The sequence below is a fragment of the Girardinichthys multiradiatus genome, chromosome 10 (assembly GCF_021462225.1).
Source record: "Girardinichthys multiradiatus isolate DD_20200921_A chromosome 10, DD_fGirMul_XY1, whole genome shotgun sequence".
Classification (NCBI taxonomy): Eukaryota; Metazoa; Chordata; class Actinopteri; order Cyprinodontiformes; family Goodeidae; genus Girardinichthys; species Girardinichthys multiradiatus.
Genome location: NC_061803.1, coordinates 37,656,006 through 37,681,653, shown reverse-complemented (window position 1 = coordinate 37,681,653; position 25,648 = coordinate 37,656,006). Strand labels below are relative to the sequence as shown.

Below are 25,648 nucleotides of genomic sequence, written 5' to 3'. Positions count from 1 at the left end.
AGTACCCACAGTCAGTGATGGTCTGGGGTGCCGTGTCAGCTGCTGGTGTTGGTCCACTGTGTTTTATCAAGGGCAGGGTCAATGCAGCTAGCTATCAGGCAGCTAGCTATCAGGAGATTTTGGAGCACTTCATGCTTCCATCTGCTGAAAAGCTTTATGGAGATGAAGATTTCATTTTTCAGCACGACCTGGCACCTGCTCACAGTGCCAAAACCACTGGTAAATGGTTTACTGACCATGGTATCACTGTGCTCAATTGGCCTGCCAACTCTCCTGACCTGAACCCCATAGAGAATCTGTGGGATTTTTGAAGAGAACGTTGAGAGACTCAAGACCCAACACTCTGGATGAGCTAAAGGCCACTATCGAAGCATCCTGGGCCTCCATAAGACCTCAGCAGTGCCACAGGCTGATTGCCTCCATGCCACGCCGCATTGAAGCAGTCATTTCTGCAAAAGGATTCCCGACCAAGTATTGAGTGCATAACTGTACATGATTATTTGAAGGTTGACGTTTTTTGTATTAAAAACACTTTTCTTTTATTGGTCGGATGAAATATGCTAATTTTGTGAGATAGGAATTTTGGGTTTTCATGAGCTGTATGCCAAAATCATCCGTATTAAGACAATAAAAGACCTGAAATATTTCAGTTAGTGTGCAATGAATCTAAAATATATGAATGTTAAATTTTCATCATGACATTATGGAAAATAATTAACTTTATCACAATATGCTAATATTTTGAGAAGGACCTGTAGTCACTCTAGGAGGGCCCAGCTTTCTGTTATGTTGATCAGAGTCACTATAATTGATGGCAGGTATGAACTCACCAAGACTGAAAGCTGAAAATGATATAAAAGGTGCTTCAACAAGTGTTGGTTTAAGGGTGTGCACATTTGTGCAACGACATTACTACATTATTGCAACTTCTTTTTTCCCCCGTTATTTTCACTTAATTTGTACAAGATAAATGTCCCATTGAATGTGGAAATATTTTTGAAATGATTTATCAAAGCCTAATTTTGTACAAAAAAAGAACCTAGTATTTTAACAACAGGGCTGTGCAGACTTTTGAGAGCCATTACTGGTGGCCTCCAGCACTCTGGCCTTTTGTGAAACGTAAACAGTTTGAAGGAAAGCGTGTTTAATAAGTTATATTCTGATCTTGTGATGTCTTCTACTTAGTCACAAGACAATAACCTTTAACCTCTCAGGTCAGTCTTGATGTGTCAGTCATGGGTGAGCCAGCTCTATGTATACCGACTAAGGTGGCTGAGAAGCATCTGGTTTCTGTTTTTCATTAGATGTCCCTGTGTTATGTAGACGTGATCAGATATCAGCAATAAAGCTCAGCAGAACCTGAAACAGTTCTTACTAAAAGCCCAGTAGCAGTGGAAGAACAGTGCCGTATAGAAAGAGGGTTAGGGGTTATCTCTATTATGCTAAAAGACTAACTCCAGTTGCACCACCATCATGTACAGAAATGAGAAAAGACATCAGGCTTTATTATGTGAAAAATGTGTACCATGTGCATATCCACAGTAAATATAGTTATTTTATAACTTTGTAACACATGCTCTTCTAAATATCCTATTTATATTCTACGTCGTTAGTATTCTTGCTGTTTGCTGCAGTAAAATAATTCCTCCCAAGGATTACTAACCGATCTACCTAGAGAAGAGTATGCCGATTTTAAGGTGAAGCTGAATAATGCGGATCCCGGAAAAGAGCCGCAATTCCCATCACTAGTTTTTTTTTTTTTTTTTTTGTCACATGACATATTGATCACGTGACATCTTTGTGTCTGACTGTTGCCTTCTCATGTGAGCCAGAATCTCCTTCTCTGATTGGACAGCATGCTCTGTCAAGTTCCGTTTCCTGGTTTCCAGTAAATAAAGACATTCGCTTGTGTTTAAACTTATAATTTGCCTTCTGTGGATGTGGCTAAATATGTCGTTCAGAAAGGCCTCCTACGCGGCTCTGGTTGTCGTCTGTCTTTGTCTGACTGTAAACTGTAAGTTTCCCACTCTGGACCATCTCAAACCCAAAGCCAGCGACAAGACGCAGGCGAGAGCCGTGTCCGGGTTGCTGAGGCGGCTGCTGGGGAACAGATCCACGGAGTTCATCGTGTCAGTCAACCGGAGCCTCTCCAATGACAGCCTGGATGTGTGTGAGCTCAGGTCCGCTAAAAACAACAAGATTGTCGCCACAGGTAGCACCGGGGTGGCCCTGGCTTCTGGGATTTACAACTATTTAAAATATTTCTGCAACTGCCATGTTTCCTGGTCTGGAAAGCAGCTGGAAGTGCCAAGTCCTCTGCCTCAGCTGACTGGTGTGCTGCGGATCAACACCCCTCACAGGTCAGTGACCTGGATAAGGGCTGTATCCACTGTCTCTAATGTTTTACAGCTTACCTGGGTAGTGGTCTGTCGACAGTACTTACCCATCCTTCATGTAAATGTTTGTCAGATAGTGAGAACCTTGTTCTACAGGTAAATACCACATCTAGGACAGATATCTTTCCTTCAAACACTGGAACACAGTTTGAAAAACTATTTGTCTGTGCTATATATTGGTTTCTGCTGTGATTTGAGCCTTTTGTTAATTCTAGGAATTCAGTTTGAAATTCTGCAAGTATCGCTAAAAGATTTATGTTTTTGGGAGACTTTGTATTGCTGCAGTCACACAACGGAAGTTACGCTGTAACTATGGTTCGGTTTCATTCCTTCCTGACTGCCAGTGGCAGTAAACAAAGTGGATGACTTATGTTACCGCCAACAAAAAAGCAGTCTTAACAAACACGAGTTTCAGTGGGCAGCACACATAGGCTCAAAAGGTGGCCCACTCAGGGCCTTCAACACCAGTGGGTGGTCCCATGCTGCCGCCGGTCTCCATAACGGGGACCAGCCTCCTTGCACCCCGGAGAAACTGTGACACCCAATAGTCTGTCCCCACTCGTCTGCCATCTACGATGTCTTTGCTGGCTGAAATGGCAGCCAGGTGCACCTTCAGGGTTAATGCTGCCCGTCCAGCATCCAACAAACCCTTCAGGTACCTCAAAATATTATGCAGGGAACACAAAACTGGGTCAACTCCTCTGCGTCTACACCACTCCGCAAAACGCTGCCAGCAACGGGCATAAGTCCTCAATGAGGAAGGAGCTCTGGCATTCTGCAGTGTCCACTGAATGGAGGGCTCCAGATCAGTCAGGGGCTGCCAGCACCCCTCAGCTGCCACAATGTGAGGAGAAGATGGCCTGGAGATGGACGCCAAACCTTCCCCTCCAACTGAGACAGCAGGCCTGCCCTGACCGGGGGCCGCCATGGCTCCCCATCCAGCAGACTGAGGAGCAGTGGGAACTAGACCCTCATGAGCCACTCGGGGGGGCCAACAACAGAACTTTCAGGGTCGACGACCTCACTCGGTGGAGAGTGGGCAGAAGTAACGGAAACGGGGGAAAGGCATACAGCAGGCCGGCTGGCCATGCGTTCGCTAGGGCTTCCATCCCCAGTGGGGAGCTGGCCTCCGCCAGGGAAAACCAAAGGGCAATGTGTACTGCTCCTTGAGGCAAAAAGGTCTGCCGAACCGATCCCATATCTGCCGTATGACCTGAGGATGCAGCCTCCAATCCCCAGGAGGGGAACCTCTGTCGGGACAGATAATCAGCCACAGAGTTCCTCGTCCCCGGTAGGTGCATTGCCCTGATGGAGGAGAAGCGAGGGTATGCCCAGGTCCACAGCCTCCGGGCCTCCCTCAGGCACTGCAGTGATCTGTTCCCACCCTGGTGGTTGACGTGGAACACTGCTGAGGTGCTGTCCGTCCTGACGAGCATGTGCTTGCCCTCGAGAGAGGGCGAAAAGTGCCTTAGTGCCAAATAAATTGTCCTGAGCTCCAGGACATTGATGTGCAGACTTCCCTCCTGAGGCCCCCACAGCCCCTGGACTGACCTGCACTTCCACACTGCTCCCCATCTGAGAGGTGATGCATCCATAGTCACCACTTCCCGTCTTGCGGGGACCGTACTGAGGAGGACCCCACGCTGCAGATATGCTCTGTCCTGCTAGCAACGGAGGAGGACTGAGCAGCCGGGTGTAACCCGCACCTTGACCTGCCGGTGCAACCTGGGGTCCATGTGGAGGCTGTTGAACCACCTCTGCAAGGGCCGTAGATAAAGTAACCCCAGAGGAGTCAGAGCCGAGGCCGCACCAGCATCCCCAACAGTCTCAGCCACAGTTTGACTGGGGGTGCCGCACCCACTCGAAAAGACTGGAGCAGGGACTGAATCCTGTCCAATCTGTCTGAGGTCGACTGAGCCAGCATGGCCACTGAATTCAAGGCCATGCCGATAAAGACCACCTCCTTGGCCGGGATGAGAGAACTCTTCTGATAGTTCACTGCTATCCCCAGTGCTCTGACATGGGCCAGGACCTTTGACGTCGCCCGATCCGTGTTGCCGGAGGAGGGGGCACAGATGAGCCAGTCGTCCAAATATGGCTGGATCTTTAATCCTGACAGGCACAGAGGGCTTAGGACCGCCTTCATGCACCTCGTGAAAATCCGAGGGGCTAAAGAAAGGCCGAACGGCAGGACCGAAAACCCGTAAGCCACGCCGTGGAAGGTGAATCGCAGATACTTCCTGTGTCCTGGGTGGATCGGAACATGGAAGTACACGTCCTTCAGGTCTATGGATGTAAACCACTTGCCTGGACAGATTACCCGAAGGACGTCGCAGGTGCGGAGCATCCGAAATGGCAGCACCTTCAAAAAGTGGTTCAGCCCCCTGAGGTCCAAGACCGGCCGAAGGGAACCGTCCTTCTTTGGAATCAGGAAATGGGTTGAGTAAAACCCGTCGGCCTGCGAATGTGGGGGAACCACCACTATGGCCTCCTTGTCTAGCAGAGTCTTTATTTCCTGCTGCAAGACCGCAGTTCGTGCAGGATCTGTGACGGGGGTCACCCTGACCCCCGATGGGGGTGGAGGCCGACAGCGGAACTGCAGCCTGTACCCTTGGGACATAGTTCTTAACACCCACGCATCCCTGCAGTGGGTTTCCCAATAGGCCAGTTGCCGTTGTGAAAACCTCCCAGCCGTCGGTCTGCAGCCCTCAGGCTGCCCTCTGCCACCTGCTTCAGCCTCTGGGGGGGCGCCGGTTCCTCTCCTGGCCCGCCAGAGCCCCGCGAGGTGGTGCCCTTTCCACCCCATGGCTGCCGCCAAGCTCCCGCCACAGCGTGGCTCCGCTGCGCAAACTGTGCGGAAGTGGCGGTCCGAAACTGATGCCACGGGTCCCGTACGTCACGTCTCCTGGGTTGCGGAGCAGGGGCACCGCTGCGACCACCCAAAGCTTCAGGGGCCTCGCTGGACTGCCGACGGTACTCCAGTGCCCTCTCAGCCTCCGGTCCAAACAGCTGGCCCGGTACCACCGGCAGCCTCCGCAAGCACTGCTTACAGTCATCCAAGATTGGAGCCTGTGCCAACCAGACCTGGCGTCGGGTGACCACCAGAGTGGACAAAAGGCGACCGAGTTCCCTGGACATGAGTCCAAAGGCCTGGAGGGCCATTTGTGTTGCCCAGTGCTGCTGCATCTGGGACTGTGCCAACAGGAGGACAGAGAGGGAATTGGCAATGCGTGCCATACAAGCTGCAATGTCATAGGCACGGCACAAAAAGTCGTCCGTCACCCGACACTGGGTGCTTGGACAGCGGGCCCTCTCTCTGAGCGCCTCATCTGGGGAAAGAACCAGTGATGCGATGCAGCGATCCACAGGGGGCATGCAGTCCAGACCATGATCCCCAGGATTGCGCATGCACACCCTGATCCGTGCGTCTCGACCATGGTAGGAGAAGCTTCTAGGATCCCTCCAGCAGCGCTGAAGCTCTTCCACGAAGGCCGGCAACGGTGGCACCTCGAATGGAGGGGCCGCTGGAGCCTGGCGAAAAAATGGGTTTCCCATTGGCCGGGCCACGGGTGCATTTTCCAGGTCGACCTTGGCCAAGGCTGCCAAAATAATTGCCTGTAGCGGGCATGGTGCCTCCCCTTGGCCAGAGCTAACTGAACTCCCAAGGGAATTACCTGAGCCATCATTTCCTTCAATACCCGGAGGATCCCAATCCCGAGGGTCTGGGAAGGGGTCCCCTGGTCCTCGAGGGACTGAAACTCTGAATTGGAGGCCCTCACAGAGATTCCATCATCCTCCAGCTCCTCCCCCCGACTCCCAAGCTGCTGCTGCTTGGAAGGCAGGCGTGGGTCCTGGGGCCTTGAGTAGAGCCTTGAGGTGCTCCACCTCGGCCTTCAAAGAGTCCACTTCCTGTCGAGATGGGCGCTCCACCCGAGGCCTCTTCTTCCGTGGGCAATGGCGTTCCTCTGCTGGCGTATCCCCCCGCCTCCCGGAACACGGTTGAGGCATCCCTGAGGGTGGCAGCTCGGCCGCGAAGATGAGATTCTCTACCTGACGTAGCCTGTTCTCTCTAACAGACGGCAAAATGCTGCAGTTCATGCATGGGTCCGTCAGAGCCTCCCTGAGGTGACCCAGGCATTTGGGGCGCAGATCATGTCCATCCTCTACCTGGAGAGGGACCCCACACGAAGCGCACGCCACCATCTCGATTACAGACATGGGAAATGCAGGCAGGCACCAGGCAAACTGAGCGAGGACTTCAATAAAACTGAACAACTTGATCAGAGGCCTCTATTTAATTACACTGCTTTCTTATACAGACACGAGCCAGGCAATCCGAGCGAGAACTGTGCAGCACAGAACGCGGTCAGAACATCCAGCTTCCACTCACCTGAAAACTGCAGCTGTCCGCTCCTCCCCACCCAGTCTCAACAGGGGAAAAGAAGCGCCAGCACCAAGCTTCCGGCTACTAAAATGAACAAAGAAACAGAGACACGTCAACCACAGCCTCAGAGGGTTACAAAGAGTACTCCGACGAAAAAGTCACAGGCAGGATGACGCTGTATCACACCAACCGTGTGCTTACCTCTCTTAGACCTGCAATACCCAATAATCGCCGAAACATGGACTTATAGGAGCGACCGTCCTGCGAAACACGCGATGGTGGACAACAAGAAGATCAAAAGAGACCGAACGTAGCCTTCCATGTGCTACTTATAGACGCACGCCCAGGTGGGCTACGTGTCACGTGCGTGACTTTGTTTACATTTAATCTCGACCTGCGCGAAGCACAAGGAGACATATCCACTTTGTTTACTGCCACTGGCAGTCAGGAAGGAATGCAGCAGAATTTCTTCCTGTTTTGATGGTTCTTTCTGAAGCAGATTTACTCCTATGATCCGATTTTACTATATTTTCCAGCGGCTTAGAAAAGTGTCTTTGTCACAAGGTATGTCAGATGAAAGCCATTTGTCCTCAGGCTGCAGACCCAGACGTTCATGGTTAGAGGAAGAATGTTTTATGGTGTCAGCATGATGTTCACATTTTATGAAGGAATGATAAATTGAGGTGGTTAAAAACCTTAACAGCTTTCCTTGTGTAAAAAACATGTTTTTGTGCATGTTTGAATTTGAGACATACAATGTATGTAGCACTAATTGACTTATTTACTGAGTAGATAACCCATTAATAAATATTGTATATCGCTGATCTAACCTTCGACTGTTAAACTGCTTGTCAAAATGTGGAAATAATAGCCAGCAAAGCCTTTATCTCTTTTACTTATAACAAACTAGGAGGAGCAACTCCAGCATGAAACCTCTCTATCACATATGATAAAGTTGTGCCACACTAGATGACAACATGTTAGAGTAACTCTGCTACATTCATTCTGGTTTAAACTTAAAAACTTGTACTCCTTTTTCTTCTGGCGAAGGTACTTCTGTTTGAGGACGATTAGCTATAGGGATTTTTACTGGTAGTTTCGTACTACGGGGCAGTTATGAGGTGTAACCTTAACAACAAGGAGTGTTTCCTGCAAGGAGCAGCTGATCAACATCTCAAAGGTCCAATAATATCTGAACTTTGTGTCTTTTGAGTAGTTTTGTCTTTGTTTCAACAATGGCTGAAGCACATTTGTAATTCTGAGTCATGTTTGTTTTTGAACATAAAGACCTGTCTTACATTCATCAAAAAGCATCTCGACCATCTCTAAGACTTGTAGGAAAAAGACCAAAGGGGATCATTTTGAAAGGTTTGCATTCTGTTTGGTGTAAAATTAATACATTTCAGAAAGAGAGCAGCATACTGACAATAAAACATTTTGGAGCTAGTGTGATATTCCAGGCATTCTTTAATTCAAGACCTGGATGATGTGCTGTGAATGATGGAACCATGAACTCTGCGTTCTAGTAGGAAATCTGGAAGGAGACTATCCAACCATCAGCTTATTAACAATGATCTAAAAGCAACTTCACCTATGCATAGTTAAAGAAAGCAAAAACATGTCTGGTCAAAGTTCAGACCTAAATCTGATTAAGATGCAGTGAAATGACCTCATATAGGGAACCCTTCAATGTGGTTAAATTAAACCAATTCTTCAAAGCATGGTGGGTCAGAATTAATCCAAGGTGTTGTAAAAGACTTTTCTGCAACGGGTGGAACAACTAGTTCTTAGCTTTATGGAGCATCTACCTTATTTACACAGCACCAGGCTGGCTTGGAAAGACTTGTTTCCATTAATAAAATCATCACTTGAAAACTACATTAAATTATTGTATTTAATTAGCGAATCTGTGTTTAATGTAGCTGATTGGTTGATAATCTGAAATACTTAAGTGGTATTCTGTGATGCCCTTTTGGTTCAGATAATTATAACCTTGCCCTTGTGACCATAATGGTATAAAGAGAGTTCACGTTATTTCATGGATTGTTTGTAGTTTTAACAGTTTTATGTTATTGTTATTTTATATTGCTCAGGTAACACATTTAATTTGGTTGTGTCCAGATTCCGGTATTACCAGAACGTCTGCACTGTCAGTTACTCTTTTGTGTGGTGGGACTGGCCAAGATGGGAAAAAGAGATTGACTGGATGGCTCTTAATGGAATCAACCTGCCTCTGGCTTTCACTGGTCAGGAAGCTGTGTGGCAAGAGGTGAGAGCCAACATGAAAATCAGACTTAATTTATTCTCTCCTGAGTTAAAAAGAAAAAAAACTCCAATAAAATAGGATTCATTGGACGACAAATACAGGTCCTTCTCAAAATATTAGCATATTGTGATAAAGTTCATTATTTTCCATAATGTCATGATGAAAATTTAACATTCATATATTTTAGATTCATTGCACACTAACTGAAATATTTCAAGTCTTTTATTGTCTTCATATGGATGATTTTGGCATACAGCTCATGAAAACCCAAAATTCCTATCTCACAAAATTAGCATATTTCATCCGACCAATAAAAGAAAAGTGTTTTTAATACAAAAAACGTCAACCTTCAAATAATCATGTACAGTTATGCACTCAATACTTGGTCGGGAATCTTTTTGCAGAAATGACTGCTTCAATGCGGCGTGGCATGGAGGCAATCAGCCTGTGGCACTGCTGAGGTCTTATGGAGGCCCAGGATGCTTCGATAGCGGCCTTTAGCTCATCCAGAGTGTTGGGTCTTGAGTCTCTCAACGTTCTCTTCACAATATCCCACAGATTCTCTATGGGGTTCAGGTCAGGAGAGTTGGCAGGCCAATTGAGCACAGTGATACCATGGTCAGTAAACCATTTACCAGTGGTTTTGGCACTGTGAGCAGGTGCCAGGTCGTGCTGAAAAATGAAATCTTCATCTCCATAAAGCTTTTCAGCAGATGGAAGCATAAAGTGCTCCAAAATCTCCTGATAGCTAGCTGCATTGACCCTGCCCTTGATAAAACACAGTGGACCAACACCAGCAGCTGACACGGCACCCCAGACCATCACTGACTGTGGGTACTTGACACTGGACTTCTGGCATTTTGGCATTTCCTTCTCCCCAGTCTTCCTCCAGACTCTGGCACCTTGATTTCCGAATGACATGCAGAATTTGCTTTCATCCAAAAAAAGTACTTTGGACGACTGAGCAACAGTCCAGTGCTGCTTCTCTGTAGCCCAGGTCAGGCGCTTCTGCTGCTGTTTCTGGTTCAAAAGTGGCTTGACCTGGGGAATGCGGCACCTGTAGCCCATTTCCTGCACACGCCTGTGCACGGTGGCTCTGGATGTTTCTACTCCAGACTCAGTCCACTGCTTCCGCAGGTCCCCCAAGGTCTGGAATCGGCCCTTCTCCACAATCTTCCTCAGGGTCCGGTCACCTCTTCTCGTTGTGCAGCGTTTTCTGCCACACTTTTTCCTTCCCACAGACTTCCCACTGAGGAGCCTTGATACAGCACTCTGGGAACAGCCTATTCGTTCAGAAATTTCTTTCTGTGTCTTACCCTCTTGCTTGAGGGTGTCAATAGTGGCCTTCTGGACAGCAGTCAGGTCGGCAGTCTTACCCATGATTGGGGTTTTGAGTGATGAACCAGGCTGGGAGTTTTAAAGGCCTCAGGAATCGTTTGCAGGTGTTTAGAGTTAACTTGTTGATTCAGATGATTAGGTTCATAGCTCGTTTAAAGACCCTTTTAATGATATGCTAATTTTGTGAGATAGGAATTTTGGGTTTTCATGAGCTTTATGCCAAAATCATCCGTATTAAGACAATATGGAAAATAATGAACTTTATCACAATATGCTAATATTTTGAGAAGGACCTGTAGATCTTCTCAGTAAGCAATTATGATGATGAAGTTTAATCAGTAAATAAAGTTGCTACACAGAAAGGAGATTAGAAAAGCTGAGATGTGACAGGAAATTAGTGAAAGTTGAGTTAGGATTGTCTGTATGAAGCAGCTACAGTAACCTGATTAAACTTAGCGCTCTCTGCTTCTCTACAGATAGTCTCTCAAGCTTTTTTGCTGTATTTGTGCCTTGCGGGAAAAAAAAATACATTTTAAGATGCTCTCCAAAGTGGAGACAGTTTAAAAACACATTTGTTTGGTGTATCCATGTAGACTTGGACAATATTTAGGAACACTTTGCACGTGCCCACATGTCACCTTCTTTTTTAGAAACCTAAACATCAGTGGCGCTGTTGGACTTGCTTCATCCTGGTTCTGTTATCTAATAAAGAAAAGATGGGCTGTTTTTTGGGAATTTAATGTTAAATTTTAATGTTTTTGCTCTGGTTCAGAATCAATTTTAATCTAAATCCTAGGTTTAACCTTCGGGGCCCGGTATGGTCCAGGTCCTTCCTACATCACTGAAGATTAAAAGCCACAGGTCCTCAGGTCCTCAAACCAAGATGTACCTAGTATAAAACCCAGATAACTTATTTTGCCAGAATGCAGCACCTCAGCATTTTTGTATCATTTATCACGTTTTTTTAAACAAAGTTTTAAATGTTAGTGAAGCAAATTTTAATACAGGACATGTCGTACTCATGGAGGTTGTTGCTCCCATATATTGTTGAATAGTTTGAGCAGCTGAATATATAATGAGCTCCTAAACTTCTGTCTCATTTCTCCTTTAGGTGTACCGTTCACTTGGATTAAATGAGTCCGAGTTAGAGGACTTCTTCTCTGGACCAGCGTTTCTGGCCTGGAACCGGATGGCAAACATGGACAAGTTTGGTGGGCCTCTGCCTCAGTCCTGGCATGTGAACCAACTGTACCTCCAAGTATTAACTGCTCCTTGACTCTCAACGCATTTTTTCTTTGACAGTACCTGAAAGTAACATCAGTGAGTGAGGCTGGATGAATGGGTCTACAGTAGAGCAGCGGTTCTGCTTTTAATCTGATCTGACAACTTGGCTTGCAGCAGTCAGCTGACTGTAGACCACACGTGACTTTCCTGCTTTCAGCTTAATGCTGACGCAGCCTGTTAGATGTGAATGATTACACTGATTCAGGTTAGCCTGATCAGAATCAGAATCAGCTTTATTGCCAAGTTCGTACATACAACAAACAAGGAATTTGACTCCGGTACACTTTGCTCTCTGGGTTTCTTTTTTGTTTTTTTGTGTGTTATAAGATATATTCTGCATATATCCTTATGTCCATAAATACATATATACAATATACACATATACAAAGGTGGATTTGCATATACAAAGGTTGATGTCATCCATCAACTTCTACACATAAAGGAAATAACATTTTTTAAGGCATACCTTTTAAAAAAGATTTCATTTTGTGAGTTTTGCTGGTTAAGGCATGGGGCTTCTGTGTTTATCAGTATCGAGACCCCACAAAGTTAGGAAATGTGGAGCAGCCTAAATACTAGACAAACACAGCAGACAACAAGTCAGTTCTTCTAGAAACGGATGTTTACCCTAAAATATATCAGCCGTAATTCCTTAGAAAACATTGTGTAATGGCGCCACAAGGAGGCGCCATTAGCCCAGGTTTCTCAGGTAAATAAGCCCTGTTTGGCAGACAATAAGTAATGCTGCTTAAAAACATGCCGACTGAATGAAATAATGCAGAGCCATGGTCTAGTCATGGGTAGCCAGCTCCAGGCTGGGAATGAGAGTTTCTGTTTCTCAGGCTCATTTTTACAATTTAAGGCAGAAATGAGCAAGAGAGGGAAACCCACTGAGGCGACAAACAGAGACCTAACTAAAGGACGTAGCTGTCAGTTTCCCAGGTTATCATGTCTCCATCCCTCCTCTGGGCTTGTTAGCTACCGGATGTGACTGAGAAAATGAAATTAGTTTCCTAAGAAACAATTCAGCTGTCATTTAAAGTGAAGCCACTTCCTCAAGTGACTAGAAACCTAATGATGCCATCTGAGATATTGTTGTAGTTCAGAAGCCTTCAGACATCTGTGAGGGGATGTGTTTCTGTCCGACTGAAATGTGGCCTCTAGGTCAACATAAGTCTAGCTAAAGCGGTTTTATGTTGAAACTGGCTGAGGTCATGAATGAATGAATTCAGAAGTAAAGAACTGTTTAATTTCAGCTTCATTGATAAATCTGTTTTATGAGATGACTTGTAGAAGGATCCTCATCACCTTTTCCTCCTTGCAGTTTAAAATCCTGGAGCGGATGAGAGCGTTTGGGATGATACCTGTGCTGCCAGCCTTCTCAGGGAACATTCCCCAAGGAATTCACAGGTGATGTGTCCTTTATTATTATTATTTTTCTTCTTCTTCTTCTTCTGCTTCTTTTCCTCCTCCTCCTCAATATTGAATGAAAATGAGAATCCATTCTTTCTTCTGTTGAATAAAAATTTCTTTCATCTATTCATTAATAGATACTTTCATTAAATTATTATTAAGCAGTTCTTGGCATAAACATTTTGCAGAAATAATTAGTCAGGAAAATGGCTCATCTCTTGGATGCACATCAATTAATTAATACATCAGCTCAGTCAGAAGAAGAACTCAGTTGATCAGAAATTGTAGAACTGCCTCAGATTCTTTAATAATTAGAAATACATTTCATATTTATTTTGTTAAATTTATAGAACAGGCAACAGATTTTACAGACATTTCAACAATCATCTCAGCTGGTTTCTTCTTTATTGACAAGGTTGATCAGAGCAAAACTTAGCATATCCATCAATTTAAAAAAACTCAATGGTAAATATACAGGGGTTGGACAATGAAACTGAAACACCTGGTTTTAGACCACAATAATTTATTAGTATGGTGTAGGGCCTCCTTTTGCGGCCAATGCAGCATCAATTCGTCTTAGGAATGACACATACAAGTCCTGCACAGTGGTCAGAGGGATTTTAAGCCATTCTTCTTGCAGGATAGTGGCCAGGTCACTACGTGATACTGGTGGAGGAAAACGTTTCCTGACTCGCTCCTCCAAAACACCCCAAAGTGGCTCAATAATATTTAGATCTGGTGACTATGCAGGCCATGGGAGATGTTCAACTTCACTTTCATGTTCATCAAACCAATCTTTCATCAGTCTTGCTGTGTGTATTGGTGCATTGTCATCCTGATACACGGCACCGCCTTCAGGATACAATGTTTGAACCATTGGATGCACATGGTCCTCAAGAATGGTTTGGTAGTCCTTGGCAGTGACACGCCCATCTAGCACAAGTATTGGGCCAAGGGAATGCCATGATATGGCAGCCCAAACCATCACTGATCTATCCCCATGCTTCACTCTGGGCATGCAACAGTCTGGGTGGTACGCTTCTTAGGGCTTCTCCACACTGTAACTCTCCCGGATGTGGGGAAAACAGTAAAGGTGGACTCATCAGAGAACAATACATGTTTCACATTGTCCACAGCCCAAGATTTGCGCTCCTTGCACCATTGAAACCGACGTTTGGCATTGGCATGAGTGACCAAAGGTTTGGCTATAGCAGCCCGGCCGTGTATATTGACCCTGTGGAGCTCCCGACAGACAGTTCTGGTAGAAACAGGAGAGTTGAGGTGCACATTTAATTCTGCCGTGATTTGGGCAGCCGTCATTTTATGTTTTTTGGATACAATCCGGGTTAGCACCCGAACATCCCTTTCAGACAGCTCTCCTCTTGCGTCTACAGTTAATCCTGTTGGATGTGGTTCGTCCTTCTTGGTGGTATGCTGACATTACCCTGGATACCGTGGCTCTTGATACATCACAAAGACTTGCTGTCTTGGTCACAGATGCGCCAGCAAGACGTGCACCAACAATTTGTCCTCTTATGTCACCCATAATGTTGTGTGCATTTCAATATTTTGAGCAAAACTGTGCTCTTACCCTGCTAATTGAACCTTCACACTCTGCTCTTACTGGTGCAATGTACAATCAATGAAGACTGGCTACCAGGCTGGTCCAATTTAGCCATGATACCTCCCACACTAAAATGACAGGTGTTTCAGTTTCATTGTCCAACCCCTCTATATTCCAGGTATTCAGTTCTTTTACTCCTCCAATCTGGAAAGTTTGGGTATATTTGGGTTGGATAATTATTTTATAAAGAGACATATCAACACTTATGAACCACAGTTTGGTATGCAACTATTTTACCCAACGTATCCAAAGTTATTGAAAAGTCAGAAGCAGCTTTTTCACCAAAAACATTTTTAAGTTTTGATATGGACTGAACTAGCAACTTGTGATCTTGTTGAAAACTTCAGAAGACCATTAGATGAATGGTAATGTTGATATTCCTAGATCTAAAACAGGTTTCTGATCAAAAGTTACTTGTTGCACAACAAGCTTTTTATTGCTTTCCTTCATATTTGAAAAAGTAAGAAGAATGTGTTAAAGCTTGCAGTGTGAGAACTTATAAAAATGGTTGTTCTGCAATAATAAATAGAAGAGTTTATAGTTAATAAATGGAAGAATTACCTAAAAGTTGTGGGGATGTTCAGTGTCAAATGTATGCAGATGACGCTGTCATATATATATATATATATATATATAAAAATAAAGGGAGCACTCAAATAACACATCCGAGATCTGAATGAATGAAATTCTCATTGAATACTTTGTTCTGTACAAAGTTGAATGTGCTGACAACATAATTACACAATAATACACAATTCATCAATGGAAATCAAATTTATTAACCAATGGAGGCCTGGATTTGGAGTCACATACACAATAAAAGTGGAAAAACACACTACAGGCTGATCCAACTTTGATGTAATGTCCTTAAAACAAGTCAAAGTGAGGCTCAGTATTGTTTGTGGCCTCAACATGCCTGTATGACCTCCCTACAACACCTGGACATGCTCCTGATGAGACGGCGGATGGTCTCCTGATAGATCTCCTCCCAGACCTGGACTAAAGCATCTGCCAACTCCTGGACAGTCTGTGGTGCAATGTGACGTTGGCGGATGGAGCGAGACATGATGTTCCCGATGTGCTCAATTGGATTCAGGTCTGGGGAACAGACATTGAAGCCAGTCCATAGCTTCAATGTCTTCATCTTGCAGGAACTGCTGACACACACCAGCCACATGAGGTCTAGCATTGTCCTGCATTAGGAGGAACCCAGGGCCAACCGCACCAGCATATGGTCTCACAATGGGTCTGAGGATCTCATCTCGGTACCTAATGGCAGTCAGGCTACCTCTGGCGAGCACATGGAGCGCCATGCGGCCCTCCAAAGAAATGCCAACCCACACCATTACTGACCCACTGCCAAACCGGTCATGCTGAAGGATGTTGCAGGCCGCAGAGTCTCCAGACTCTGTCACGTCTGTCACATGTGCTCAGTGTGAACCTGCTTTCATCTGTGAAGAGCACAGGGGGCCAATGGCAAATTTGCCAATCCTGGTGTTCTCTGGCAAATGCCAAGCGTCCTGCACGGTGTTGGGCTGTGAGCACAACCCCCATTTGTGGATGTCGGGCCCTCATACCATCCTCATGGAGTCGGTTTCTAACCGTTTGTGCAGACACATGCACATTTGTGGCCTGCTGGAATTCAATTTAATATAAAAAATATAAATTGTTATAAAATTATTAGAAATTGTTTAACACTTCACTGTGCAGAGATGTTTTTGAACTCAATGATTCTCTCACATTTTTCATATGGAGCTACTGTCTGGTCTCAGACTGGTCAAACTATACTCAAACCATTAGCAAGTTTCTATAATCCGGTATAGATGCCCAAGCCACCTCAACTGGCTCCTCTCGATGTGGAGGAGCAGCGGCTCTACTCCGAGCCCCTCCCGGATGGCCGAGCTCCTCTCCCTATCTCTAAGGGAGTGCCCGGCCACCCTACGGAGGAAGCTCATTTCAGCCGCTTGTATCCGGGATCTCGTTCTTTCGGTCATGACCCAAAGTTCATGGCCATAGGTGAGGGTAGGAATGTAGACCGACCGGTAAATCGAGAGCTTCGCTTTTCGGCTCAGCTCTCTCTTCACCACAACAGACCGGCACAGCGCCCCCATTACTGTGGCAGCCGCATCGATCCGTCTGTTGATCTCCCGCTCCATTCTTCCCTCACTCGTGAACAAGACCCCGAGATACTTAAACTCCTCCACTTGAGGCAGGAACTCCCCTCCAACCTGAAGAGGACAAGCCACCCTTTTCCGGTCGAGTACCATGGCCTCGGACTTGGAGGAGCTGATCTTCATCCCAGCCGCTTCACACTCGGCGGCGAACCGCCCCAGTGCATGCTGTAGGTCTTGGCTAGAGGGGGCCATCAGGACCACGTCATCTGCAAAAAGAAGAGACGAAATCCTCTGGTCCCCAAACCAGACCCCCTCCGACCCTTGGCTGCGCCTAGAAATCCTGTCCATAAAAGTTATGAACAGGACCGGTGACAAAGGGCAGCCCTACCGGAGTCCAACATGCACCGGGAACAGGTCCAACTTAGTGCCGGCAATGCGAACCAAACTCCTGCTCCGCTCGTACAGAGACCGGATGGCCCTAGTAAAGGGCCATCGAGTCCATACTCCTGGAGCACCCCCACAGGGCATCACGAGGGACACAGTCGAATGCTTTCTCCAGGTCCACAAAACACATGTGGACCGGTTGGGCAAACTCCCACGAACCCTCGAGTACCCTGTAGAGGGTATAGAGCTGGTCCAGTGTCCCGCGGCCGGGACGAAAACCACACTGCTCCTCCTGAAGCCGGGGTTCGACTATCGGCCGGACTCCCCTCTCCAATACCCCGGCGTAGGCCTTACCAGGGAGGCTGAGGAGTGTGATCCCCCTGTAGTTGGAACACACCCTCCGGTCACCCTTCTTATGTAGGGGGACCACCACCCCAGTCTGCCAATCCAAAGGCACTGTCCCCGTCCACCACGCAATGTTGAAGAGGCGTGTCAACCATGACAGCCCCACAACATCCAAAGACTTGAGGTACTCAAGTCTCATCCAACCCCGAAGCCTTGCCACCGCGGAGCTTTTTAACCACCTCGGTGACTTCAGCCTGGGTGATGAAAAAGTCCAACCCTGAGTCTCCAGCCTCTGTTTCCACCAGGGAATGCGTGATGGCAGGGTTGAGGAGATCCTCGAAGTACTCCTTCCACCGCCTGATAATGTCCCCAGTCGAGGTTAGCAGCTCCCCACCCCCACTGTAAACAGTGTTGGCGAAGCACTGCTTCCCCCTCCTGAGGCGCCGGACGGTTTGCCAGAATCGCTTCATGGCCAACCGGTAGTCCTTCTCCATGGCCTCACCAGGTCCGAGTTTTTGCCTCTGCCACCGCCCGGGCCGCGGCACGCTTGGCCCCACGGTACCCGTCAGCCGCCTCAGGAGTCCCACAAGCCAACCACAGCCGATAGGACTCCTTCTTCAGCTTGACAGCGTCCCTTACTGCCGGTGTCCACCACCGGGTTCGAGGATTGCCACCATGACAGGCACCGCAGACCTTACGGCCGCAGCTACGGGCAGCAGCATCGACAATAGATGTGGAGAACATGGTCCACTCGGACTCTATGGGCCAACCGGTAGTCCTTCTCCATGGCCTCACCGAACTCCTCCCAGGTCCAAGCTTTTGCCTCTGCCACCGCCCGGGCCGCGGCACGCTTGGCCCCACGGTACCCGTCAGCCGCCTCAGGAGTCCCACAAGCTGACCACAGCTGATAGGACTCCTTCTTCAGCTTGACAGCGTCCCTTACTGCCGGTGTCCACCACCGGGTTCGGGGATTGCCACCATGACAGGCACAGCAGACCTTACGGCCGCAGCTACGGGCAGCAGCATCGACAATAGATGTGGAGAACATGGTCCACTCGGACTCTATGTCTCCAACATCCCTCGGAATCTGGTCAAAGCTCTCCCGGAGGTGAGAGTTGAATACATCCCTGGCCAAGGGGTCTGCCAGACCCTCACTATGCGCTTGGGCCTGCCGAGTCTGTCCGGCTTTCTCCTCCTCCAGCGGATCCAACTTACCACTAGGTGGTGATCAGTGGACAGCTCAGCCCCTCTCTTCACCCGAGTGTCCAAAACATGCGGCCAAAGGTCTGATGATACGACAACAAAGTCGATCATTGACCTTCTGCCTAGGGTATCCTGGTGCCAACCCTTATGTTTGAACATGGTGTTCATTATGGACAATCCGTGACTAGCACAGAAGTCCAATAACAAAACACCGCTTGGATTCAGATCGGGGAGGCCATTCCTCCCAATCACGCCTCTCCAGGTGTCACTGTTGTTTCCCACGTGGGCGTTGAAGTCTCCCAGCAAAATAATGGAGTCCCCAGGAGGGGCACTATCCAGCACCTCCGACAGGGACGCCAAGAAGGCCGGATACTCCGCACTACCACTCGGCCCGTAGGCCGAAATGATAGTCAGAGACCTCTCCCCAACCCGAAGGCGCAGGGATGCGACCCTCTCATCCACTGGGATAAACCCCAACACAAGACGGCTGAGCTGGGGGGCAACAAGCAAACCCACCCCAGCCCGCCGCCTCTCCCCGTGGGACACTCCAGAGTAGAAGTGAGTCCAGCCCCTCTCGAGAAGATGGGTTCCAGAGCCCACGCTGTGCTTGGAGGCGAGCCCGACTATTTCTAGTCGATATCTCTTGACCTCTTGCACCAGCTCAGGCTCCTTCCCCCCAGCGAGGTGACATTCCACGTCCCTATAGCCAGCCCAAGCATCTGGGGATCGGGCCGCCGAGATCTCCATCTTCGTCCGCCGCCCAATCCTCTTTGCACCGGTCCCTCACAGTTCCCCCTGCAGGTGGTGGGCCCACTGGTGGATGGTCTCGCGTCTCTCGTTCGGGCTGGGCCCGGCTGGGTGCCGCGAGGAGCAACCCAGCCACCAGGCGCTCTCCGACGAGTCCCGACCCCAGGCCTGGCTCCAGGGTGGGACCCCGGCTCCGCCATACCGGGCGACGTCACGTGCCTCAGTTCTGTAGTCATCATATGGGATTCTCGAACCGCTCTTTGTCTGACCCTTCACCTAGAGCCTGTTTGCCATGGGAAACCCTACCAGGGGCACTTAGGCCCCAGACCACATAGCCTCCAGGATCATTCGAGCACTCAAACCCCTCCACCACGTTAAGGTGGCGGTTCAAGGAGGGGATAATCGGGCTTTAAAGGTTTTATATCAAATGCCAATCAGATTCCATCATTGTCACATTTTGGCCAAATTCGGCATTTTAGACTTTACTAATTTTATAAATTATAATCTTTTAAAATTGATTTTTAAGTGTTTACATGGATATGCACCTACACCATTAAGCGATTGCATACAGAGACTGCAGGGCAATAGCAGATCTACCAGAGCGGCTTCAGATGGAAATTGTAAGGTCCCCTTTTGAAGAACCACTTTCGCTGAAAGTGCTCTGTCCGTGAGAGGAACTGCAGTTAGGAACTCACTTCCTGTTGATTTAAAGTCTGTAACCAGTTTCAGTACGTTCAAATAACAAACAAAACTCTGGTTATGTCAAAAACAGAATTGTACCCATTTTTTATGTTTTATGTTTCACTGTTTGTTTGTTTGTTTGTAGATGTTGTCAACATTATGTTGTGCTATTTTAAATGATTATTACTTCAATTTTTAGAGGTACTTTTTAAAAAGCCCATCTAGGGACAAGTGCTGCGAATTAGCTGTTGCTATTGCACTATGACGCAAACATGGGACTGCTGTTTTGTTCAGTTGGTCTATGTCAATGTGTGTCTGTCCCTATCAAATAAACTTAAATAATAATAATTTGCAGGGCTCTGGCAGTGCTCCTCCTGTTCCTCCTTGCACAAAGGCGGAGGTAGCGATCCTGATGCTGGGTTGGGTTGTAGAGTCTGTCTCATGCAACTACGAGTGTGAAAGCACCACCAACATTAAAAAGTGACCAAAACATCAGCCAGAAAGCATAGGTACTGAGAAGTGGTCTGTGGTCCCCACCTGCAGAACCACTCCTTTATTGAGTGTGTCTTGCTCATCGCCAAAGATTTCCCCCTGTTGTCTTTCCATTTGCACAACAGCTATGAAATTGATTGTCAATCAGTGTTGGTTCCTAAGTGGACAATTTGATTTCACAGACGTTTGATTTACTTGGAGTTATATTGTGTTGTTTAAGGGTCCCATTTATTTTTTTGAGCAGTGTATATATATTTTATAGCTGTAGAGGTATTGAGCAGATGGGTTTTAGGATCTCTTTCTGTCCTTGAATTGAACTTTTTTAATGTGTTCCATACAGTAAATTTATCACACTGGTTGATAACGGGAATAAAAAAAGTAGATGACTACAGCTCAACAGAGCTGTGCCAGGATACACAAGGAAGGACTAGTTAGCATGCAAGACCCTATGTTAACCTAACTATTATTAATTAACAACTTTCCATGTAAAACACAAATGTTAATATTAAGAAAGTCAAAAATAGGTTAAACTCAAGTTCAGGATGTTTATAGGTTTTGTACACCTCTCCTGTGGCAGGCTTGCTTTGCTTAAAAAGGGTAAAGATATGGCTTCCCTTGTCCGTTTGTATGTCCAGCTGTGTCTCTAAAGATGGAACCTGGTTGCTTCTTGCACATGAAGAGTTAACGTCCAGGTTTTTCCTTTGTTTCCTGAGTCCAGGCCAAGTTCTGGGTGAATGTAATCCAACCCTGTGCTGCTGGTGAAAAGGAAACAAAGATGACTGCTTGTATGTTGGCAAGCCTTGGTTAGTGGCAGCATTTCAGGGAACTGATGGCTTGCAATGATGGTAGCAATGAATCCCACCTACTGATGCCTCTGTTGATCACAAACAGAGAAGTGGATGAAATGTTTTAGTTCTGCCTCACAGGTGGAAAGGAGGTCCTCTCCTAGTGGAAGCAGATGAGATAAAGGGAATGACTGAGAACACGGTTCCTTCTTTTAATCCATGGAGCTGGAGGTGTGGCTTGGTTCTCAGCCTATGGATGCACAGCAACAGTTTGGTGAATTAGAGAGAAATACTCCTAGTGGAGTCAGCTTAACCTTAACCAGGGAACGGCCACAGCTAGCTTATGTGCTTCTTGTGTTTCAGGTTATATCCTAAAGCCAATGTAACCAGACTGGGACCGTGGGCCCATTTCAACTGCAGCTTCTCATGTTCCTTCATCCTAGACCCAAGGGACCCACTTTTTCTCCAGATCGGCGCTCTCTATCTGTCTCAGGTGGTAAAGCTGTTTGGGACAGATCATATCTACAACACTGACACTTTTAATGAGATGACCCCACCTTCTTCTGACCCTGACTATTTGTCTGCAATCAGCCGCTCTGTTTTTGCCTCCATGACTGCAGGTGAGTATCTGGGTGTCTAAATCAGATAGACTCTGACTTTGCTACATGAAGGCACCGTCAACCATTTTGACTCCCATGTAAATGTCTCTTTCACCCCCCAGTTGATCCTGATGCAGTTTGGTTGATGCAAGGCTGGCTGTTCTTCAGTGACCCCAACTTCTGGAAGCCGGTACAGATTCAGTCACTACTACATGGAGTTCCCCTGGGAAGAATGATTGTTCTGGATCTGTTTGCAGAGGCTGACCCAGTTTTCACATACACTGAGTCTTTCTATGGACAGCCATTCATCTGGTGTATGCTGCACAATTTTGGGGGCAACAATGGTTTTTTTGGCACAGTCGAAAGCATTAACTCTGGGCCTTTTAAAGCCCAAAATTTCCCAAACTCCACTCTGGTAGGAATAGGCATGACACCTGAGGGCATTGAACAGAATCCTGTTATTTATGAGTTAATGAGTGAATTGGCATGGCGCAAAGAGCCGGTCAACCTGGCTAAGTGGGTGTCACTTTATGCGGTACGGCGTTATGGTGGCATGCATGACAGCCTGACAGCTGCATGGAAGCTGCTATTTTCCAGCGTTTACAACTGCACTGTACCACATTATGTCAACCACAACCACAGCCCAATGGTTCGCAGGCCTTCCTTCCGATTAAGAACAGACCTGTGGTATGACCCAGCCGATTTGTTTGAAGCTTGGAAACTCTTCATGGAAGCTGCTCCTTCTTTTATGTCCAAAGAAACCTTCCAGTATGATCTTGTAGATGTTACACGGCAGGTCCTACAAGTTCTAACAGCGTCTTTTTACCAAGATATTGCTGATGCTTTCGGGAATAAAAAAATGGCAGAGCTGCTGACTGCAGGCGGTGTGCTGGTGTATGACCTCTTTCCTGAACTTGACCGATTGTTGAGCAGCAACCAGAACTTTCTGTTAGGGACATGGCTGGAACGAGCCCAATCCAAGGCCCTAAATGAGAAAGAGGCGCAGCTTTATGACATGAATGCCAGAAACCAAATCACCCTGTGGGGCCCCAGCGGCGAGATCCTGGACTATGCCAACAAAGAGTGGGGGGGCCTTATAGAAGACTACTATGCCCAGCGGTGGGGGCTATTTGTCCAAACCCTGGTGGAATGTCTGGACCACGGACTTCCGTTCAATCAGAGTTCTTTTAACCAAGCAGTTTTCCAGATTGAAAAGGGATTCATTTACAATGGCAGGAAGTATCCAACCAAACCTCAGGGAGATACTTATGAGATCGCCTACAGGATCTTCCTCAAGTACTACCCTCAAGCCATGAAGAGACTGCTACAAACAGTGAAAGGCTCCCCCAGTTCCCCCAGCTCTGCCTTTCCATGACTGTCCCTGTGGGTGGTTGAATTGACTCTGTCTGGAAATATGAAGACAATCTGTTGTGCTGATTTCTTGAAATAAGCAGATTGCTGGTGGATCGGTTAATTTACTAATCAACTTTGCAAGAATCCTTTTTAAAAAAGGATAGTGTTAATTAAAATGTGAAGTTGACCATGTGGACGTTATTATTATAATTATTATTGGTATTCAAATCATTTTTTCAGGTTTTGGTTGAGGTGCATATTCACTGTTTTAGGATGAAAGTCATTTTAAAGCTTCATCTCTTTCTATAGTGCCTACTCACATCATCTCAGGGGACTTTTCAGGAAGGCAAACTGGTTTAGTTCAAATGAGATCACTCTCAGTCCGATCCATATTATCAGAACTTCGTTTTTAGTGTAATATCTGGAGGATGGTTCTGTGCATAGTCCAAACAGTTGGATGGGACGGGAGCCTCCAGTTGGTGCTCTTTCTCCACTTGTTTCAAAGCAAACTGTTTATCAGAAACAAATATGTTTATTACAAGATTTATTAAAACTGACGATATATTGCCAATAATCCAGTGTAAAATTGTAAAAAAAAAAATTTCCAGCTTTTCTCTGTACTTAACAATAATGGACCCAAAAAGTTAATTAATATTAAAGTACTTTTGAATTGCAAGCACTACAGATTTGTGCAGATTAGCTTTAAAATGTTTGTTTTTTTATCTATAAGGTAAAAACATGTTTTCGCAATAATTGTGCTTCACAGACATCACATGAGGCAACATATCTGCCACTCCCATTTCTACTCTAAGACATTAATGAGTCCAGTCATCCTGTTGACGGGTCACATCCTCTCAACAGAATCCCACTTCAGACCTGGAAAAGTATCCCTGGGAAGACCCCTTACCCTCGGCCATTACACCAAGTGCCTTAATGAATACATCATGCTCAATAGTGCAGGAATGTCCTCCACATGCAGAATAAGACATGATTGTATGAAAATTATCTTCACTAATACAAGAACACTTAGTGTAACCTAGCTGAGCTGTCTAGAACATCTATGACCGTAGTAAAAAGTAGATTTATCTCGATGGATCTGCTCTCTTGCTCTATTTTGTAGTTTTTATGCTACATTGTTTTTTAAACTGTGATGTCATGATGATGTGTATTCAGCCAGGTATGCTGCTTTATGCTCCTTTTATAAGGAAATAAAGTAAATGATTTTGCATTTTTAATTTTTGGTGTCTTTGTTCTTTTTGTCCTTCGTTTAGAAATAATTTGTTAAGAAATATTTTTAATAATTGTCCATTTATGTCAAAATGATTACATTTTCTATGATAATGCAAAATAAAATATTTTGTTGAATGTGAATTCTTTATTTTCCACTATTTACCACTATTTTTTTCTGCTAACATCATTTCGCTGAACCAGTAAATTATTCTGAAAAATTATCCATTTTCCTTCATCCAATCCCTGCTGGAGCACCAGAACTACACAGTGGGGTGAGTAGCTGTTGTTCCACGTTTTACTTGCTTCTGTGACAATAAATTATTCCTTATGTCTTATTAGACTTATTAAAGTTGGTTTCTGTCAGATGTTTTAAGGTTAGATGTTAAGTAAAAATTAGTAAACCTCTTAAACCGCTCAGTTACAGCCACTTTAATTCCAAATGTTCATTGCAGTTACGGCCTTCCTCTTAAATGATTGTAAAGTGAAATCACTGCACATTTTGTCCTGTAAATTATGACCTAAATGTAAGCAAATAAAAACATTGATTTTCAAAATAAACTAGTTCATGTGGCTTTCCCACATTGGAGGATGTATAAAAAGATCCAGAACTGATATTAGAAATGGACCTGAAAAACTGACGTATTGTGTTAACTGAGAATTTAAGGATTTTATACACCAACGGATAGACAGGAGTGTCACATAAATACCATTGAGGTTTAAACAGTTTTCTTTAACGTGCATATATTTTGGTTATTTCTGATAACAGCAATGAGAATATCCAATCATATGTAGCCTACAGATTTCTGTAAGCAGTGAATATGTTGCAGAATAGTATTTACAGTAAACTGTAGTAACATGTATGGCAGCAGTGTTTTGTACAGTCAGTATAAGTACAGGCAGAAATGGGAATGACCTGGAATCACAGCAGCTGGTCTGTCTTTTGACAGACTGATGTTCTCTGTGCTCATCAGTCTCGCAGCAAACTGGTCAAATATAATAATTACGTTCAC

The 25,648-nt window shown here is 46.0% G+C and overlaps 1 protein-coding gene across 1 annotated transcript; it reads left to right on the top strand.

Moving 5' to 3' along the window:
- Positions 1-1,836: 1,836 nt before the first annotated feature.
- Positions 1,837-24,643, top strand: naglu (N-acetylglucosaminidase, alpha). Its single transcript, XM_047377718.1, has 6 exons — positions 1,837-2,360; positions 8,902-9,049; positions 11,496-11,642; positions 12,993-13,078; positions 21,820-22,076; positions 22,178-24,643. The coding sequence occupies exons 1-6, from the start codon at positions 1,939-1,941 to the stop codon at positions 23,428-23,430; spliced, it is 2,313 nt and encodes a 770-aa protein (XP_047233674.1). The 5' UTR covers positions 1,837-1,938; the 3' UTR covers positions 23,431-24,643.
- The last annotated feature ends 1,005 nt before the right edge of the window (positions 24,644-25,648 follow it).